This window comes from Octodon degus, unplaced genomic scaffold (assembly GCF_000260255.1).
Source record: "Octodon degus isolate 3935 unplaced genomic scaffold, OctDeg1.0 scaffold00006, whole genome shotgun sequence".
Taxonomy (NCBI): domain Eukaryota; kingdom Metazoa; phylum Chordata; class Mammalia; order Rodentia; family Octodontidae; genus Octodon; species Octodon degus.
Genome location: NW_004524582.1, coordinates 16,998,194 through 17,020,659, shown reverse-complemented (window position 1 = coordinate 17,020,659; position 22,466 = coordinate 16,998,194). Strand labels below are relative to the sequence as shown.

The 22,466-nt window shown below is 39.8% G+C and overlaps 1 protein-coding gene across 1 annotated transcript in view; it reads left to right on the top strand.

Annotated features, from left to right (window-relative positions):
- Nucleotides 1–22,466, top strand: part of Slit2 (slit guidance ligand 2) — a 390,230-nt gene that overhangs the window by 353,819 nt on the left and 13,945 nt on the right. Inside the window, exons 29-32 of the mRNA XM_023723851.1 lie at nt 7,233–7,326; nt 13,925–14,062; nt 14,162–14,402; nt 15,949–16,079. Coding sequence (XP_023579619.1) covers nt 7,233–7,326; nt 13,925–14,062; nt 14,162–14,402; nt 15,949–16,079 — 604 coding nt within the window. The remainder of the gene's footprint in view (nt 1–7,232; nt 7,327–13,924; nt 14,063–14,161; nt 14,403–15,948; nt 16,080–22,466) is intronic.

The window sequence follows — 22,466 nt, the reverse complement described above, 5'->3', positions numbered from 1 at the left end:
TTGTAGCTTTTGGGTCTGAGAAGGTCAGTGAAATCCCCTCAGGATTTATCCTGAGATCCTGTACCTCAGGTTGTAGAACGATGAGAAGATGAGTACAGGTTCTAGGCAAATACAGAATTTTTTCAAGAAACTTGAGTATGTTTAAGAGGGTGAGTTGCCCAGGGAGACTGAAGAATGATGTGACTTCACTTCCTGCCATGCTGTCATGTCCAATTCAAGGCCATTGCCCTGAGATGACCTCCATAGTCCCATCAGCGTGGATATCCTCCCATGGAGTTCATGCTCCTTGCCACATGCAAGGCCTGCAAGAGGAGACTGTTTCCCTTTCTGTATATAAAGAACAAATGAGAAATATACATTTTTGTAGGAATCAAATAGAATATATATACATATATTCACATATATATTTGGTGAACAGAAACAGTCAAGTCTTTTCATCTTAGCATTTCTCAATCATCACAATACATGGTGTGGATGGGCCACAAGCCCTCTGTTCCTCACCTGCTCCATTCCATTTGCTGTTGCAAGGATCATTGTTTGGCAGAGGAAACAGCAAGGTGTCCACGACTCTAAGAACAGCCCAGCAAATCAAGTGTGCAGGATGGGCCTCAGGTTGAAGTCTCCGAAAACAATTGTGCCACCCATTTTTGTCATCTCTTCTTCTTTATACTGCACTATGCACCATCTGGGTCTCCTTCATTGACATATTAAAGCATTTACCAACCAGAAGCAAGCAAATTAGCGTTAGCTTTTACTTTTCTTCACCAGTACCTTGTTGGTGCCAGACCATGAGCATAGACAGTGAGAATGGAGACATACTTAAAGGTAAATAAAGCTATCCTTGCCCATGGAGGAGTGTAGTTTTAAGAAATTAAATCTCATGTATTTTGTCCACCTGGTTGCTTGTTTTGATACCTTCCTCTGCTGAATTAATTCAAACAGACTAGTGTCAGTACCATGTATTCAGCCTTTTCTTGAGCCAAATCTAGGCTCAAAATCAAATAATTCAAAATGATGTACTTTACCCTCTGTTTCTTAGGGCTTTTGTCAGGTGTGGCACCTGACATCCCGCCTTGTTATAAGAGTATTTGAAAATGTCATAACTGATTTAAATTAACATGGGAACCCAGGCCCAGTTATTCAGATCCCTGTGCTCAATCCACTTTCTGTCATCGGTATCAATGATCCTGTCTCATTATGAAAAAGCACAGACAAGATAAAACCCAGCGTATGAATAGGCAGCATTGTCTGCCCTAGATACCCCCACCCCATCATCTGCCTATGACCCCCAGAGTGGACTCCCAAATTTTTATCTACTTCAGAGAGAAGAAGTAGTCTAGCTGCAGAAGTAGAGGCCAGCTACCCACATGAGGGAAAGCTGAGTGTTTTAGTTGTTTTAGCCACACAGAGAACTGGCTTTAAAATTACCTCTTTTGAAAGTTGTCCAATCTGAATTCAAAGGGCAGACTTTGGGAGAAATTAATTAGAGATGCTTCATTCAATTTCTGATTCCACACCCTTGCCTACTGCTCCATATTGTATGAAAAAGATTAATATTTTAAATAGTGACTTGAGTTGGAACATTCTAGACGTTCTAATATGGCGGCAAAATGATCAACTCCTTTTCTGCTGGGCAAGCTTGAGGGCTAAGAGCCATGCTGTTGCGCAGATTTTTTAATAGCTAGAAAACAATTGACCATCTCTCTAGGAACTCCTGAAAATGTCCCACCTCTCCTGTTTAATTCTGTTAATGGAGCTACATGAGACATCAGCACCTGGCGCCTGCTGACCTCTGCCTTGCCATGGCCCATGTTTTCTGAGCCCCTGTGCCTCTCAGAGCCATGACCCTCCTGGCTGATGCTGGCATGGAGCCCCTACCTGTGCCGTCTGTACCCCACTTCCTCTTCACCTCCCTTCCTCTGTCCTGCTTCTCCCTCAACACGTCAATCCAGCTTCTGAAACACAGAGAAACACCTACTCAGCCCTCAACACAGAGGCCATTTCGTGTTTATTTGGGACATTACTGGATTAATATGCCTCTCCTCTCTTCATGAAAATAGAGACAGCTTTATACTCTAAGGCAGGTCCCTTTGTGTAAATACTTTCAAAATAGATGGCAAGGAATTCACTGTCAAAACTATTAGAAAGAAAACCATAGGCACATTTACCATGAAACTATTGGGGAGGAAATTTACATAATATTTCTGGAACTTTCAGTAAGGGATACTAAATAATTAAGACGAAAAGATGCAATGCTAGGAGAGAAGTACAGAGGAAAGTAAGAAGGGCTTCTCTGTGCTTAAGAAGAAAGAATATTACAAGCAGATCAAAGATTTAAAAGCAAGCAGGCAGTAAGGCAATACCAGGTGCTGTTTCTTAGAAGAGCCATCAGTGTGCATTGAGGGTTCTGCCTTGTCGCAGTGATGTTCACAGTATTGGTACCACTGGGGTTCTGGGTGCATGTTGACACTATAATCAGCCCTGACACTGCTGTAGGCTAAATGCATTAATGTTGTATTATACAGTCAAGCATGACACTACTACCGGAAACTTGCTATCTGCATTAACTATCCCCTAAAAGTATTCAGCTTAAGAAAGGTATTTTAGAGGCACAGTTAATCTTATAAACCTTGCAGTTCTAACCCTCATTTTGACCAATAGAGAACTGAGACCCAAAACAACAAAATAGTTCATTTCACCGCAACCACCCAATTCTGTGATGCTGGTTATCACTGAAGAAGATCCTTCCAAGAAGTGAGAGGACAACCCAGATATCACCTCTCAGTAAGGACACATTCTCCCCAAGATCTCTCGTCAGGGGTGAGCCTCTGTCCTCTAAGCAGGACATCGTGAGCTTTGATGACCCAACTTTTACTACTTACTCCACTGGGAAGGTGACCGTGGCATTTGTCCAGGTTAGGGTACTCTGTCAATCCAGGGGTCACTCTTGACAGTTGACATTAATCTGAGCAAGCCAAGATGAATGATCATGTTAACACTGCACTTGATTCTCCAAAAAATAAAGACATGTTCATAGGTTTTCAGTAAGTCATGAATTATAGCTGCTCCTCGAGAGTGAGCCTTGGAAGGGTTACCCCTCATAGGGCTATGAGCCCTGCTCTTGCCATGTCCCTCTCATGTGACTGTAGAATGCAAGTCATATCTGGTCCCATATTCACCTACAAATATGGTCAGATGACCTGATCTAAGAACTAGGCATCTTTTTCTCACTAAAAAGTTGCCTCAGGTAAAGGTATGCAGTGCCTGTCTTGAGAAAGTTCTGGGTGTCCCAAGTGTTGTCAACAAACTACCTCTTTGCTAGTGGAATATTTGCTGGCCTTGATTTTCCTAAGAGAAACAGTAAGTCACCTGATTGGCTACTGTAATAGCTACCACCTTAAATTCACCCATTTGAACACAAAAATGTGTAAAAACAGATATATAAGGGAAATTAATTTGTACAAGTAAAGTGAAATCACAAAACTGAGATAGTCATGGTGTTACATGCTACTGTCCTGTCACTGGGGGACATTTAAGGGTCCAAGGCAGAAAACAAATGAGATTTGAGGGTGAGTTTGGCCAGACCATGGCACCTCAGTTTTCATGAAACCTTCGTGAGCACAAGAAATTTAACTTGTATTTAGACAGATTGCTCTGACTTGTGTGGAAGGGCTGACACTTTTGCTGATAGCAAGCTAAACATATATGAACCTGCTTGCATTGTAGTCAACTCTAACACTAAACAGAGAACCATGAAGACTGTGTCTGCCTTTCTTTTCTGTCAGTCTTCACTTTATTGTCTCAAGGAGGGTGGTCTCCATTGATGATGTTATCTCAAGCCCTGGATTATCAGAAACCTTCATGTAATTTCTTTGTTTCCCATCATTTTCCCACTGACTCAGTAGTGTCTCTGACAACACATGCAGAAAAGATTTTTTAGGACAGTAAAATATATGTGATTTGGGTAACTCTTTCAGTAGCAGTAGCTGAGAGTGAGCTCACTGCAGTTCACTTATTGTTCTTCCTGGAAAATCAATTCAGCTTTAAATATTGAGTTTTTGTATAGTGATTGGAAAGTGGATATTAGGGGTTATTATGTTGCCTGCCTAATATTGAGCTCCTAAGACTCACCACTGTGGCACATCATTTAAGCTTTGAAAACTGCCTTTTCCTCAAATATAGGAGAATTGAATATAATGAAGAAAAATTAAAAGAGATAGCCCAATCAAAAAGTTCATATTACCATTCTATCAGAGAAAATTTAATTTAATGTTTAAAATAAACAACATAAGTTATATTGTTATTAATATTGAATGGACTATTAATTAAAAGCAGAAAAATGTCTAAAAGCAAAAAAATGAAACCCTAGTTGAATATAAGTAGACAAACTACAGTTTTATACTATTTATTATAATAGTTATTTCATGAAATATTTCTTGAAGATGTCAACATTTTACACTCTATTGAAAGTGAAAAATACATATGACTATGCTTCTACTAACAGTCACAGGGGCAAGTTTAATGTCAATAACACATGATGCTTATATATCAGTAGTACCCAACAACCTTAACTTAGAGGGTTGTCATGAATATTAACTGTGGATTTATGCAAGATTTAAAAGTGGCACATAGTAGGAAGCATTATATAAATTCTTATTAATAAAGATACTTTATATTATATTTAATTCTATAACAAGATAGGAAGAACTCTAGATGAAAAAATGAACAATAGAAATGTCAATGAAAATTATTAAAGCTAAGGTCAAAGCCATTATCCCAAGCATGGAGTTGAAATGAGTTGATAAAATTCATTCATAAAATTCCAGATGACAAAGTACACAGTGAAAGACTGAATTTAGAAGTGAGTTAAGCAGTAACAGAATGAAGATGTTATTGTTATATTTGTTAGCATTACATTGTTTGGGAATGACAAATATAGGTCATTTTTCAGTTGTCAGCCAATCTTATAGTGAGATGTATAGTAGTTTGCTGACCACAAACAAAAAATTATCAACTACAACCTTAATGAATAGTAGTGTGCTTGTGCTGTTCTTCAGAGAAAAAGAATACGTACTTGACGTGAATGAAGCCTTTCACATTCAGGTCAGTGTGCTACTCCAAAGCCTTGATTACAGATTGCCAACTTGTTTATCTGGAAGATTCGTAGGATTATCTCCTTCTCTTTTTCATATTGGATCTTTGCGGAAATGCCTTATGGAGGAGAAATAGTCAATGGTTTTATTCTCTTGGAGATAAAATCCATCTCTGGATTCTGTCTCTAGCTCAGACTTTTTCTGCTGATAGGTTGGGAGCTGACTGAGAATCAAATTAGTTACACCCCAGCCTGGTGCTTCAGGGTCTAGCACCATGCCATGGACTCAATGGTGAGAGCTCTCTGTAAGCCATGGTTTTTTATAACTGAATTGGGCTGGGCCACGGTGAATAAAATTAATTATTTCCCTTTTCTTACCATTTTAACTTTTTCTTATTATCAAATTCGGTAAAAATTACACAGAATGACATTGATTAGGTATCTGAAATGGTCTCTGTCCACCAGCAAAGTTTACTACATGTCTCAGATGGCGCCTAATGCAAAGTCCGTAGCCCAACTGGATAGATTTCATTAAGGCATCAAAAGTGATTTCGTCATGTTAGGCTGATGGACTCTAATGAATAAATCTCATCTAGGTTTCCAATGTAATGTCATACTCATTGAAATTGCAAATCTTAAAAAAAAATCTGCTCAAAAAATAGCTCACCATATACATGCTGCTGAAAAGCTTTCCAATGAGACTTTAGAGACATAGACAACTTTGCAGAAGCAACTTATGAAACTTTCAGTGTAATTAGTTCATTTGAGAGATAGAAAACAGATTGCTATAGTAACTAAGCATATACCCATATGAGAAAACACCCTGGAAATCTAAATAGTATGGCCCATTCAGCTCACAGCTATTTCTGTCCATTGATAGTATTTTACCTTAACAAAAGAGTCTTGCACAAAAACAAGGATTGCAAACTCCTGATTTTTAAGCCAGTACCACATAAGTTCTGACTGAACAAGTGGAAGTTCTAATAGTTTCCTGGAAATAAACAGCTGCGTGTAAGTCTGTCACTTTATTCATTGATTATGTGTAAAAAAACTTAGAGGTAGTTTAGAAAGTAGAGAAGGAGAGAAGAACTTTTTAAACTATACCTGTCTAGTCAGTGTCCTTCCTATCTTACAAAGTGATTGGAAAAATCTTCTCAGTCATAATTATAGTTGATCTAATATATCTGAAATAGAGACTGTGGTATTCATACTGGAAGAAATTTCCTAATAGAATTTCAGGCGTGATTCAACATAGAGTGCCCTACGATCTACATAGCATTGTTTCTCAATTTCATTTGTTGATCAAAATTATTCTTCATGATTTAGCCCAGACTCAGGGAAACAATGTGTTCTCTCTTCCTACTTTTTCTCTTACTTTTTATTACAACACAGAAATTTGCCAGAAAAAGTATCCTCTGGAGCTATTAGAATAATTCCTAAAATGGAAGTCAAGTACTTTCCTAGATTTGTAGCACTTGGAGACTATGAAGAGCAGAGGATGAATTGCATGTATACCCACAGCACAAAGCACACATAAAGGAGCACAAACCAAATGACTTCATTTCTGCCAAGCTCCAAAACACACACAACTAATAGATAGTCTTGTCAAGAGAGCGGTCACCTTGTGTTGAGCGGGGGAGACCTAAGTGACCATAATTGAATACCAAGGAGGCTTCCGAAAGCTGATATATGGGGTGCTTCTGGATGCAGATTTGGTTCAGCTGCATGGGTTTAATTTCTTACTCTTCATTAGGTGTTCATTTATTCTTTGATGGGCTGCATCTCAAAGAACATCACATAATAAATAAGAAAATAATTAGATCAATGAAGAATAAAGCAATGAATTCCCTATACCTAATTCTAACAGTACCTTGTAAAAGGGCTCCCGCCTCGCTGTCATCGAACCACCTCGAACTGGGCAAATACTTAGCAAAAGGACCAAGACTGAATGTGGGATCCTCTCACCTCATCACCTGTGGTTCGGTTTTATTTTGCCTGTTGTGGGATTTTGCTTTGTTATTTTCTCCCCATGTTGCTTTCCATTGTGAGCTGCACTATCCTCAGGGACCCATGCAACAGATCTCCAGTGGGAAGCGTGGGAGCCCCTCCGTGTAACATAACACCATTTGCCGTGTTGCAGGCGAGCTGTGTGAGGAAAAGCTGGACTTCTGTGCCCAGGACCTGAATCCATGCCAGCACGACTCCAAGTGCATCCTGACACCCAAGGGATTCAAGTAAGTCGGTAGCTGCCTGGCCCCAGCAGGAGGGCTGCTTTTCTTTCAGGAGTTCTCCTCTACCCTGCTGGCTGCCCATCTTTGCTCTACATTAGAGGCACCCACATCTGCCACAGAGAGTTTTCCAGATGCTCATGTGCAGCGTGGACTCATTTTAGTGCACTGAAGCAGAATAATATAAGATTTCCTATCGTTGCATGACTCGTTCAGATAAGTGACATATGGAATCAAGTAGCCTTTGAGTCAGTGATTTAAATTTACTTGAAGGCTACTCTCATTAAACTTTCAGTGTCCGCTAGGTACTTCAGATCTGAAGATAATTTGGGGGTGAGATGGAGAAATTGATTTTAATGTGAATGAAGATTCTGTGGTCCAAAACAATACTTTGACTACCCAAGATAGCAAAGATAGAGTGAACACACATCTTCATTTGTCTTCGCCAGTCCTTGTCTATGCCTCTTGTCTTATTGCAATTATTGATCGTATTCCTTTGATTTTAAATATGGCCTGCGAGATAATAAACTCTTGTGCTCCTGATGGGTAGAAGGCTTCCACAAGTGACTCAGAATGGCAAAATAATTCCTTTTTTCCACCCTAGCAATATTTCTGAAATATGTTTTGTTCCAAATTCCATGATTTTGTTATTGCAATCTTGAAATATTTCACAGGTCTTTCAACAGCAACTTCTCTTTGCAGAGATGCCAGTAGTTTAGAGAGCATCTAAGCACCAAACATCAGGGCTGAGAGTGTGAGTAGCTACCAGAGACCCCTAGGTTATTTATTGACAGAGCCAGAGCTAGGTTTGGTCATTTCCAGTTGGGTGGTTTTTCTAATACCTGTGACCTCTAAGGCATTTTATAGTATATGCACACTACGTTTTGGTTTATATAGACGGTAGGTGGGATTCACAGGCATGAAGCAGTTGGGTTCAGAAATTGAGCTGTACCTACATCAAATGATTCGAAAGCCTTTTGTTTATTCCTCCACCTGATTTCTACAGTATATCTGCTGTGGCCTGCACATGTTTTTGTATCACTTTATAGCTATTCAATTCCATATACTTGTTATGAAATGATCCAAGCTTAAGTGCCATAGGGATCAAAAAATCATAAACTACTCAGGAACAATTTTATAAGTGATAAAATTGGAGGTGGATTTCTAATATTTTGACATTTATCAAATAAATAATCAGATTTTGAATCAGGTGAAGGAGTGAAGTCAGTATTGCAAGAGCCCCATTGTCTTTCAAAGGTCAGTCCGACTTAAATATTCTCATATTATCTTTTGATGATATTGTTTTATTACAATTTGGTTTTAAAATCTAAAACTTTAGTGGAAGCAGATCCAGCTGTAACACCTGCTGATTCTATTTCATGCCTTACAGGAAAAGAGAGAGAGAGGCTTGATTTCATCTCTCATTGTGTTTAGTTCAGAGACTACTCTGAAACTAAAAGTCTTACTGTTTGTTTTACTTTCTACAAAATTATGCCTATATTTTATTCAACCAAATACTATAGGTAAGTTGTTTTAAGGTCCAATGTCTTGGATAGGCTCACTTTTAAATTTGGCAAAATGAACATGTATCATTTTAGAAAAACATTATCATTTCAGGGCCGGCCAAATAACTCAGTGAATTAAAGCACCTGCTTAGGCAGATGCAGGGGCTGGGAGTTTGATCCCTGGGTTTGCAATGCTGGCCCTGCTCCCAGAATACACTGAGATGGCGATTGAGACTGAGTGTGGTGGCTCATGCCCGTAATCCCAGCACTTGGGAAACTGTAAACAGGAGGATCACTATGAGTCCGATCTATGCAGAGAGACCCTAGAAACCCTGGACCCCCTGTCCTAAATTAAAAAGAAAAAAAGAAAAGGAAGGAAGGAAGGAAGGAAGGAAGGAAGGAAGGGAAAAAGAAAAGCAAGAAAGAAAAAGAAAAGAAAAAAAACATCATTTCTAAGGGAAATTAGAAGGCATATTTTTTTTTAGAATTGCTACCTGGTAAGCAAATTTTACACAGCTTTCTGCATTGTAATTATAGGATAAAGTATTAGTAAGACTGAATAGAAACCATTAAAAATAAGAGACTTTATTTTAAAAAGAAGGCCAATTCTTAATTAAAAATCTTCTATTGCTATCAATTAGATTGCACAGTCTTAACTGCATTTTGCTGTAATGTGGATTAACTTATTGAAAATTCACAGTTTTGAGCAATCATTAATTCAGGAGCTCAATTTTATAGCTATCTGCAATTTAGCTGAAAAACAGGTTAATTCAGAATGCTTGCTGTTGCTGTTATAAATAATTGCACATTGTGGATAACATTGGTGCAGGGAGAAAATAGACTTAAAAACCAAAATAGATGAAGCTAGTAAAATAAAAAATAAAAACCTCTACGAATAATGTTGTTTGAACATGTTATAGTCCTACTTCAACTTCATTTTCTCCCTAGTAAACTAACCACGAGTTCTACTTTTCTTGCTTTATTGTGTACCTCATAAATCTCTTAAATCACTTTGAGATATTTTAAGACAAGATATGCCATAAGCAGTATTTTTAGGCATGTGTCTTAGTCAGCGTTTGGGCTTCTAAATGGTTTAGTTTATATTCTTTATTCTTTTCTTCACTCCTTGTCAGATAGAAAAGTAGATAGAATGTGATCGGTTTTACTCATAATACAATCTTCGAGAAATTCTTATTTACAATTTGTCTTTCCCTTTTGAAGCTTGGAGTGAGGAACAAAAGAAAGACACAAATGTTAGTGGTGCTATCACTGTGAGTTCTAATGCACTTCAAAAACAGCATTTGGAAAGGAGAGAATATAAATGCCTCTTATACAGCCACTGTGGCGAAGGCATGGTTCTATTATCCTTCACTTTGATTTCTTTTCTCAGATAAATAATTCAGAATGTTTCAAAGCATTTCTTCTTTCCTTTAATGCTTGGCACTTGGGCTGCTCCGTGCACATTACCATTGATGGAAGTTCTCTTCCAGGCCCCTGTCCACCTCCTCAAGAATCTGGATGGCCACTTAGGGTCCATTTAACTTCACACTTGTTGTTTACTTTTTTTATTATGATTTAGCATTAAAACAAACTGGCTGCAGTGCAAGCACACTTATGCTGTGTGCTCATTTTATTTCTTAATACATGTGTTCAAGCTGTATATCTGTTACTATTGGGGGTGTGTACTCCTATTTGTTTTAATTCATTGGCTCTCCACTAACTCTTGATTCCTTATTCCACATTTTGCAAAAAAAAAAAAAATCTTGGCATTCAGTAATACTACATTCATTTGGGTGTTTTTACTTATGCTTGCTTAAATTCTATTTTTGAAATAGAATAATGGATAATTACTACAGAATAAACCATAAAGACTTCACAGAATTATAGATACACATAGAATTATAAAAAATATAAGCCACTTACTGACTATGCATTGTATCTAAATACTGTACCAAGGCCTTTTTTGCCTGAGTTTTTATTGAATATTTAAACATTTTGAGATGAAAATTATTATATGCATGATACAAAGTATTATAGGAACACTTGTTAGATCAAGTAATGTAGTCAATTTTATATTAATTGAAATAAACCGGATATAGGAGAAAAATACTACCTGATCTCACCTAGTTGTGGAACTTTTAAAATTTTACATCATAGAAATGGAAAGTAGACTGTTGGTTACTTTGGTTTGGTTGTAAGGAAAATGGAGAGATGTTGGTTACAGGTATTAGATGTCAGCTATAGATGAGAAGTTTCAGAAGACCCAAGGTCTATGCCCTGCTGACTGTAGTTCACGGCCCCACATGCCACACTTGACACTTCCTGAAAGAGTGCATCTGATGTACTTACCACCCTAAGCGAAAGATAGCTCTGTGAAATAGCAGATATATTACTTTATTATGGTAGTGTTTCACACTGCACATACTCATCAAACCTTCTGTTGTACATCTTGAACTTACAATTTCTACCCGCTAATTGTATCTCAGTGTACAAAAGGGAAGGAGACTTAGAGATGGAAGGAGAGGAAGGGAGGGCGAGAAGATAGAAAAACAACGAGCACGTGTTGGGTGCAAGTGTCAGCTCCCCAGGAGCGACGTAATCACTACTGCTGTCAACATCTCCAACAGAAAGGCTTTTAAGAACTGGAAAAATATATAGCTGGTATTACAAGTAAAATAATAATGTTCATTGAAGAATCCGTTTTATTATAAGAATAATCTTTTTATTATAAATAGAGTTCTATGTAACCATGAAGTACTTATTCTATGGAGCCAAACCATAGTTTTCTGGGTTATGGGTGTTTTAAATTCAGGTACTTTCTCCTATATCAAAAGCAAAAGCACTCATGGGAACCCAGTGTATAAAAATATATCACATCAGAAGAGAAGAGGTCAAATTGGAGACAGAAAGGCTTACTGAACCTCTCTACACCTATGACCATAACTGCAGGCATGCACAGTTCCTTTCCCTGGGTGTACAACACTCACAGTACTGCACTGTATACTTAACCACAGAGGAACCTCGAGGCTCCATTGGATGTTTGAAACCCCTGAGAGTAAGGCTGTGTGTGTGTGTGTGTGTGTGTGTGTGTGTGTGTGTGTGTATTTTCCATATTTTTCTATATACCATTTTTCTTCTCTATATATTCATACCTATGATAAATTTGATTTTATGATTAAGGCTCAGAAAGAGATTAACAAAAATTAGAAATCCAAAAATTGGAAACAAAACCAAAAATAAAAAAGAAAGATTAACAAAATAACTAATGATGAATTGAATACTTATAGCAATATACCACAGTAGCAGTCATGTGAATGGAATCTCTCTCCCTCTCTAAATATCTCACGGTGCGCCTCCTACCCATCTTCTTGAGCTAATATGAGAGAATACAGTGCCTGGAAGGTGATTTAATGTTGGGTGAAGGATGCACGCGCTATGACATAGTATTAGGCTATAACATGAAGGTTATGTAGCACAAACAGTGCATATCAATCACTTTCCCATTGCTTGCACAAAAATCCATGGCACCCACAATTTCAAAGAAGAGAAGTGTATTTTGGCTCACAAGTTTCGGAAGACCTGGGCCATGGTCACTCAGCTCTAAGACAGAAGCCCCATAGTGGAAGGGCTGGTAGATAAACTCTCCTCCACTCACGGCAAAGAGCTGGGAAAAGGGAAGGACTCAGAAAGAAAAGCAAGGACTCATAAAGCAAGAACAGCTTTCAGAACACTCACTGAATCCCCACAACTAGGCCCCACCTGGAATGTGAGAGTATGGGGGACATTTTGCATTCAAGCTACACAGTTACTAAGTTACTACTACATGGGTGGCCTGCACAGCATGGCTACACAGGGCAAGAATGCCTTCCATTCAGAGCAGGAAGGACTAGGACTGAGCAGGATTTCATAACTAACAGTGCTGCCCAGTTAAAAGCTTATGATTGGTTCTTTCTTCAATTTCCAATTTAGTGTTTTTGACCACAGGTAGTTTAAACTGTAGAAAGTGTGCGTGTGGGGTACAGTACCTGAAAACTGCTACATGCACCCTATTCGTTTTCCTCAGGCAATTACAAAGTCTTGGATCTTTGATGGCATACTTGGGAAATGGGCAGCATTTGAGAAAGACACGTATGAAAGGAACTCTTGTGAAACTGTTTGTCCATCATAGTGCATTAGCTAGGAAATCCAGGCTTCCTTGTCAAACTGCTTGGGCTCAGTTCCTGCCTACAGTAACTAGTAGCTGAGTATCCTCTACAAGGCGCTTCCTCTTTCTTCTTTGCTGCATTCACCTGTACAGCAGGTGTAAGGGCATCATCAATGTCACTGGGCTTCAGGGCAAGCAAGGAACCCATAAGGGCCAAGCAGCTGAACCAGGGTCCAGCCCAGAGGAAAGGCTCAAGGAACATCAGCAGCCTCCTTCCCCTTCGGCATCAGCGCAGCTGTGTCTGGTCTACCTCTTCTGCCTGAAAGTGATCTGCTAAAAAGCCGATGGTGGAACTGGCTCCAGGAATTCTGCATCACATCCCTTACTCCAACTCCTCAGGCCAGTCCTTAGCTGCCAAAATCATCACCTGGACTCACTGAGAGTGAATTTATCTCATTTATTAATGAATCTGATATTGTCGTATTTTTGTCCTAGTACATCTAGACACTACAGGAAAACTTAAATGTAAATCTTTTTTAAAGTATTCTTCCTATTCTTAATCATTTGATAGCACGGCCCTTGAGTCATCCCTACAGTCAAGTGAAATGGCAGAGCTGAAGAGAGTTTACTACAAGCAAAATGAGAAGAAGGGGAGGGAAGGAGGGAGAGGGAGACAGGGAGTAGGGGAAATCCTGCTTGCAACATTCTGTCATGATTTTGACAATGGACTTCAAGTATCAAAAAGAAACTCAGGACCAAAAAGCTAAAGACAGTAATCCCCTGACCTCTGTAAAAACCATGCCATACTTCGCTGTTTTCTAGACACCCATTAACTTGGGGAGGAAGCCATTCTAGATCAGAATATTTTTAGAAAACTCATGTCATTGTTTCTCAATGAAACTCAGCTGTTAATGATCTGAGTCACATTTGAAATTTTACCCGCTTGTTCAAACAGGTGTGACTGCACCCCGGGTTACATTGGTGAGCACTGTGACACGGACTTTGATGACTGCCAAGACAACAAGTGTAAGAACGGTGCCCGTTGCACAGACGCAGTGAATGGCTACACGTGCATCTGCCCTGAAGGTTACAGGTAAAACAGGAGGACACACTTATATTTAGAATTAAGACTTCCAAGACTCAAATCTCATAAACGCTGACATGTTTTCCTTGTTTCCTCTTTGGTCTTCAGTGGCTTATTCTGTGAGTTTGCTCCACCCATGGTGCTCCCTCGGACCAGCCCCTGTGATAATTTTGATTGCCAGAATGGAGCTCAGTGCATCGTCAGGGTCAACGAGCCAGTGTGTCAGTGTTTGCCTGGCTACCAAGGCGAGAAGTGTGAAAAATTGGTCAGTGTGAATTTTGTGAACAAAGAGTCCTATCTGCAAATTCCTTCAGCCAAGGTCCAGCCGCAGACGAACATTACTTTTCAGGTGAGAGGTGCCTACCCAGCAAGGGCTGATCTTACCAGTGACCAACTTCAGCGTGGAAGAGGGAACAACATCTGGGGCAGCCTGTGAATGACAGTGTTCTTTAAATAACCAGTTAGCAACTGGCTGGCCTAATCAGAGAAACTGCTCCTTGTGTGAGTAGCTTCAGTAATTTTGGTCTCAGTACTTTTATTCACTACCAGATTCTGAGGTGAAAAAAAAACCTACAGAAACAAAGTATATATCTCCTTTTCATGCCTGAGTGGAAATATTTATCCATTCATTTTAAGGCTCTGTAGTGGGGTCTCTGAGATTTTTCTTAGAAGATCCACAACTAAGTAGGAAAAAAGTGAGGTAGGACAGCTGCATTCATCCGGGACCTGTTTCCTTGTTTATCCAGAAACTTGCAGAATTGACAGGAAATCCACAACCTTCAGTTCTGAGTTTTTCTCCCAAGATATTCTTTGAACAAGTCTTCAAACTCTTAGGAAAGAGGTTCTACTATACCTGTAGTGATAAATGTAGCAGATATGGGACAAGTCATGGCTACTCATTTGCCTGAGAATCAAGCATTTAGTATGTTTTTGAATTCAAATGACTTCAGGAAGTTTACTATAGACACCACAGCTTATTTGCTTATGTAGACTTTCCAGGGAGGCATGAGGCTTGCTTGGAAGTCTTAGGGCCTGGGTCTGCTGGAGCAGTCCCTCCTTAGAATATCTGTCTTCTTTCCTCCACTTTCCAATGTCTGTCATAGTGGATATTTTCAGGACACACAGAGTGCTGTGGGCCTTTAAATTCTTACTTTCACATAACACGTCCTTTAAAAACCTAAAAGAATGATAGCAGTATAAAAGAAAGATTTTCCTCCTACACATGGCATTAATATGAGAAATTTTAACATAGAATATGAAAATCAAACTTGTTCCATGTAGATACATTTAAGACATGCCAAAAAATAAGGTTCATAGCAGGAGCCAAAAGAACAGTGAAAAGTCTCCAGTGAAGAAAGCTCTGAGCATGACCAACATGTCCACACAAATCCTTTTTATTCTTTATCAATTTATTTATTTATTTTTATTTTTATGTATTTAGTACAGGGTCTACAGGATCTCACTACACAGATCAGACTTGTAGTGATCCTTCCTGTTTTTCAGCCTCCCAAGTGCTGGGATTATAGGTGTGCACCACCACACCCAGTCTCAATAGTGCCACAGAGCACCCCGGGGGCAGGACCAGCACAACAGGCCAGCGATCTAATCCCCAGCCCCTGTGTCTGCCTAAGCAGGTGCTTTAATCCACTGAGCTATCTGGTGGGCCCAAGCTATCTGGCCAGAACTCCTTTTCAATATTTTTTTTTTCCTTCTCAATTTTTACGAGTCTGTCCAGTCACTCTCCAAGCAGGATTTTCAGGATACATTGTTTTCTCATGCCATAAGCAAAAGTGTAAGCCAAAGTAAAAACTCCTCATCATGCTTAGCGTCTTTGCTTCTTGGTAAGCTGTTTGGTTGCTATGACTCCCAGTAATGTGAAGGCTTCCTTCCACCAGATTGCCACGGACGAAGACAGTGGCATACTCCTCTACAAAGGTGACAAAGACCACATTGCGGTGGAACTCTACCGAGGACGAGTTCGTGCCAGCTACGACACTGGTTCTCACCCAGCTTCTGCCATTTACAGGTGAAGATCTCTCAGTTACTTGTAAAGGTGAAAAAACTGTTCAATGAAGAACTGCTTCTTCTCTATGATTTCGCAGTGAGAAGAGGAGAGAATAGTCTGGCTGTAGCATGTGTCTCAGTCTGCTTTGTGCTGCTGTGATAGAACACTTCACGTTGAGTCATTTATAAGGAACAGATATGTTTTTGATTAATTTCTGACAATTCTAGAGGCTGGCCAGTCCAGGGCCAAGAGTACACATCTATCAAGGGATTTGGGGTACATCAACCCATGGCAGAGGGCAGAAAGGCAAGACACGTGCACAGGGGCCAAAGTCAGCCTTTTATTCATGAACACACCCCCACGGTATCTAACCCACTCCTTCAATACCTGCATCAGTGCATTGAGAGCCCTCATAAACTACTCTTTTTTTTTTTTTTTTGTGGCTGGCTCAGCCCACCCTGGGGTCAGGGCTAGGATTGAAACAAGGTCCCTGAATGCTTGCCTAAACAGGTGCTTTAGACCACTGAGCTATCTCATTGGGCCTCTACTCATTTCTTAAAGGTCCCAGTAGTCAACATTGCTGCAGTGGGTCAAGTTCCCAGCACACGACTGTCACAGGACACATTCAAACCTTAGCAGCAAGGTGTATGGTAGCCTCAGTACTAACTCCAATTCTCTAACCAGGAAGAATCTTCAATGAATGAGGCAAAACAAGCACATGGAAAGAATATGCTCTTACATTCTTATTTTTTAAAAGATGTAACTTTTGAGATAAGTAATCCTTTATTACAAATGCCCTTGGCACAGGCAGTGAAACAGGAGTGGTTTTGACTATAGCAAGCCAAAAGCAAATCATTGTCAAATCAAGACTCAGCTCTTTCATGCTTCCATGTGGAAATAGGGGTTCAGGTTTTACCAGGTGACTGGCTTTTCCAGGACAGGCATACATTTGTGAGTATTTCTTTTACATATAAAGCTTTCTTTTAATATTGCTTTGTATTCTTAATACCATATATGTGTGAAAACATCGAAGCCCAACACATTGGCAACAAGAAGCTAGACAGCAAGACTGGCTTAAAATGGAACTAAAGACCTACGTCTCATTGACATTATTCTTGCATATCTGACTTTTATTTCAGATTCTTACTTTTTACTGGACCTTTTATAAGTGGGTCTGGAATAGATAGATATTGTAGCAATGTAGATAGCAATTGTAGCCATGAGTGGAATATGGTAAGTCCACTTTGGTGAATTAACCCTTACAGGACTATTACAGAATGGAAACAGACACATGATTATTGGTTTCCAAGTGGAATATAATAGTTACTTAATCTCCAAATGGTTAGGATCTAGTGTCAAAACTTTAAGCACTAGTAGGCCTTGAATTATATGTGGGTTCGATCTGTTTCAGCCCATAAAAAGATTTCATAAATCTTTGGTTCCTTTTTACTTCTTTGTGAGAATGAAGTGGCGTGAAGTGCCCAGAAACCTTGGTGGAGGATTGTGGTTTTGCCTGTTAAAGCTGCCGTCCACATAAAATACCTTGGAGATATTTGTACATAAACCACAGACACCTAAGTGATTATACCCAAACAAGAAACAGTTTTGGAGGTGGTTTTATGATCATTGCCATCTTTGCCTTACAAAAATTGAATACACCCTCCCGGTGACTTTTATAAAAAGTGTGTGATGTTGAATCCTCTTTATTAGAAATGAGAAGTCCGTGTTTTTGCTGGAAAATCTTGTAATTGAGGCATATTTTATGAGGCTTAGGGCAAACTTAACTTTAATTTTTTGCCTGACTGCATGACACAACATTTAGGGAAAGCTACTGCCTGTCCTTTTAGTAAAAGAAAAAGAGCAGGTTAGGAAGAAAGCTTGGTGGTCTAAGAGCCTGCAGGGCAAGCACAAGGATCCAGTTCAATCCCTGGTACCACATGCTGTGCTGAGCCGGGACCCACAGGTGTACCATGCCGGCCACCAAACCCGGGCGCGGTGGTGCCCGCCTGGAATCCTAGTGCTGTGGAGGCTGAGACAGGAGGATCACTAAAAGCCTGAGGTGTGTAGCAAGACCCCATACCAAGTAAATAAAAATATTTTTAAAAAGAAAGGAAGAAATTATGAATAATTCATAGGCAGATTTCTATAACATGATATGAATGTATGTTAGCTGTATATTGTATTAAATTAGCTATCGATATACTAACAAAAAAGAAAAGAAGCAAGGAAAGTAGAAGAAAGAGCAAAGAAACAGTGAAAGGGTAGGAGTGCAGGGATGCAGGGAAAAGTGCATGTAGGCATGGAAAGACTCGCAAAGTACCTTTCTCAGTTAAAAAGAAACGTAAAGCTAAGCAGTATCAAGGAAAGAGACAAATACAAGAATGCATATTTTCATGCAATTTCATAAAGAAAAGCTGGGCATGGAGAAGAAAGAATGCGGTAGAAGCAAGGCTTCGGCATGAACACCAGCTGACACCCTTCCGATCGGGCTGCTTGAACGTCATGACTGCCTCCCAAGAAAGTAAATACCGAGGGAAAAGGGCCGGTGCCGCTCGTCAGTCTGCCTGGGTCCGAGTCCCAGCTCTGCCACCCTCAGCTGTGCTCTTTGGGCAGGTCGCATCGCTCTCTGGCCCTCAGATGATGAATGCAAATAACAAAATAATGTCATATTTAAGGAATTACAGTGGCAGTTTTATTATTTGATGCATTTTATTGTTTGTTACTTGTAATACTTACAGAACAGCGCATGGAAAACACTGACTAGCGACAGCAACTGGTTTCGCAAATTCAGTGTGTTTAAAACAGTTCCCTTCACTTACCTCATAAAAACGAGTCCTATCACATTGTTCAGTCATTAAAGAAGGCATCCGTGGTGTCTTGGGCATCGCAGGTGGACAGGATTCACCCATAATTTCTTTCTTCTAACATATTCAGTTTGCCAGTTGGATCAAGCCTCAACTCGGCGTGGGCTGGTTTTCTGGCTTCAGTCCAAATTTTAGAAAACGTCAGGGTCTCTACGCTTGCTCAGTATTTGCAGACTGAAATCTTGGGTGAAAGGTACCCTTTCTTGGTCACTATAAGATCCATCAGGGACACAGTTGCCACTGGATTTCCCAAAAGTTACTTAGTAAATATTCAGTTTGGTCGAATTAAAATCTTTAATCATGATTTGTTTCAATTTATACAGCATTTTCAGAACTGCAGCATACTGATGTTTTAAATGAGAATATTTTATATATATATATTTTTTTTCACAAAACTTGTCCAGCTTAAGCCCAGTTTCATTGCCATGACTTGGTATGTTAAAAATTGGCTTTGAACCAGGGGCAGGGGAGATGGCTCAGTGGAATAGGCACTTCCCTGGCAAGCACAAGGGTCTGAGTTCAATCCCCGGTTCCACCAAAAGAAAACAAAACAAAAAAAACAAAAATTGGCTTTGATAAAGCCCTGGAATGCTTTCCTGAGTGTGCTTATTGAGTGTACAATAAAAATATTGTACATTAGTGTAGTTTAGCAATGCCTGTGTACTTTTAAACCTTAAGGAAATAGATTTTATTTAGTAAAATTTAATCTGGTAAGTCATGAGTAAGCAATCCTACATTAATTTATTGTTTCTCTTGGATATTTTTCAACAACTTCATTTTTAAACAGCTTAAATAACTAGTACTGGGTACTAGTTAGTGTTTAAAATAAATCAGTATGAGAAAAATTATTTAATGGATTTGTTTCTGGAGTGGTAATTTGCAGTCCTTGAGAGTGACTTCATTTTATTAGGTAAGGGCCACACTTTTCAATAAAGTGATTAATGTAAGATCCATGCCTCTTGCTTTAGATTCAAACTAACACCCCTTCTGAGCCAGATAACTTCTCTGGAGTCTAAGATACTGTTTAAAAATTAGGACAGTAATGAAACACAGTTTTAAGTGTATTTTAAAAACTGCAAGATACAGTGATTATTCTGTTAGCAGCGGAACTGAAGTTGCATGCACATTTGCTTATTTTATATCTTACACCCTTGTGGAAGACGGTGGCTTCGCTTACACCCACGGACAGCTCCCTGCACTAGGCATGCAGGCAGGGCACAGAGCACTGAGCTGTGCACCCCGCAGGTTTCTCTTTTTTTTTTTTGGGGGGGGGAGGGGATATTAATTTTATTGAGAAAAAAGTAGCAATGAGATAGTTTCAAAACAGATTAGTAGGACAGTTACAATAATTAATACTTCCTTGGTGTCAGCTGGAAAGCCGCGGCCTTGGGAGCTTCTCCCCCGCAGAGACCCGCCGCTGCTCCAGAGCTGTGCTCCTTTTTGATTCCCAAAGAGCAGCCCAGAAGCATTTGTCTACACCCCGCAGCATAAAGGGCTCTGATTAGCACCAACAGGAGTAAAAGGAGCTGTCGAACAGTTGAGTGAGTGCGGAACGTGCCTGAATTGTACAGCAAGTAGAGAGAAGCGTAAGGAGATGCAGAAACAGTGCTGCGAATGCCTGCATGGAGGGCTGTCTAAGCCCGAAGTTAACATGCGGCCTGTGTCCTCAGTCATGGAGGAGTAATTTATAGGGGTTTTTTCTCAAGAAGGCTGATAATTTATGGCAGGGTTCTGAGGAGAGAAGGAAGGAAGGAAGGAAGGAAGGAAGGAAGGAAGGAAGGAAGGAAGGAAGGAAGGAAGGCAGGCAGGCAAACTTTGACAGAGACAGCCTCTGTTCCTGCACTACTAGGTGCCACTGGGGAGACCAACAGTGAACAGAATGTAAAAGACAGTCTTTAAGAAGAATGTGAGTCACATTCAGCCACTGTGATCTGCCCTCTGGGAGTCACCACTATTTGCTTCATAATCTTGGGCAGGTGGCTTCACCTCTTGACGCCTCAGTTTCCTCATCTCAACAGTGGAATCTCCACACAGTGGCTCTAAGAACTAAAAGGAACAAATCCAAAACAACTCACCCTGTGCTTACAGCTGGTTCTGGGTCACTGGACGTGCTGGTGACTTGAGTGGTCTCATGCTCTGACTCCGAAGTTCTATTGAGTTAAGATCCAAAAGATATTTTGTTTTGGCCTGAGGGGTGACTCCACTGTATGCTCAAATATAAGCTATCCTTTCTACTTCACTGTATCTTATTTGCTACAATCTGTTTCAAAACTGTTGGTTAAAACTTACAACTTCATAAACTATTTTATAAAACTTGCTTGTGAAGAATTATTTTAGGTACATTAGACATAAATGCCTTTATGCTTATATGAATTCCTGTTCCTTTCAGTTTAAAGAGAGGCAGAGATGTTTTTATTACCATCTCCACTTGATGGGTGCAATACCTTCAACCCAGAGACATCAAAATTCAATGACGAGTCTACAGTTTCTCTGCTTTTAGATTTCTGTTTCATTGTGTGGGCTATGCCACCATACATTTAAAATTTGAAAGGAAAAAAAGCTGGAATTCACATAAACAAAAATGAAAATTTACCTTGTTGAACTACTGAAATAATTTAGTATTTGTGGTTAATATAGAAATATATAAAATATCATTGCTAATGGGTGCTACAGGCATGGAGAAAAAATATTATAGAGGCTCTCTTTTCTGTTAAACCCCAAGGGATTTTGTTGTTGTTGTTGTTTGTTTGTTTGTATTTTAGGGAAGAGTCTACAGGCTGTTCAGGGCCACAACCTCCCAAGAGCTGGGATTACAGGCAAGCACCGCCATGCCCAGTCTCAATTGTCATCTCAGTATGCCCCGGGGGCAGGGCTGGCACGGTCAGCCCAGGGATCAAATCTCCGGCCCCTGCACCTGCTTGCAGGTGCTTTAATCTGCTGAGCTATTTGGCCAACCCTAAACCCCAAATTTTAAAGCCCTTTTTAATGTAGCAAACCAAATGCAGAATTCAGAAATTGCATACTTTTTATATATCGTTTTATGGTCTAGAAGTTCAAGAAAACAAAAGCTAAGGTAATAGATGGGTGTAGTTCAACTGGCTTACATAGTAACAACAGTAAGTGGAATCTATGTACCCAGTGGAGAGTCTCAAAGGTAAGTGGTTCCCTTGCTACTCTTTGCAGTTGATCAGCTGTACAGTTCTCTAGGGATTGGTGAAAGACAATTTATCAATACTTGTTAGCACAGGAGAGGATATTATGCACTGCAAGTTGATGTGTTAAGAGCCAACTCCGCTAGGCAGCGACATCTCTGGTAGCTCAGTCTTACCGTGTAGCAATTGATTTCTCAATCATTCCTTTTTTTAAAAAAGCAGAAACAGCAATGGATTCTGGGCCAGCCACCTGCTCTCCACCCCTGTTTACCTCATTTAAAGAAGATGGCTTGGAGACCCATTTAGAGCATCAGCTCTGCTGTGACTTCTTCTGACACCAGGCACACAGTCTCGTCTCACAAAGCAATTCTGAAACTATTGAGTTGGCCATA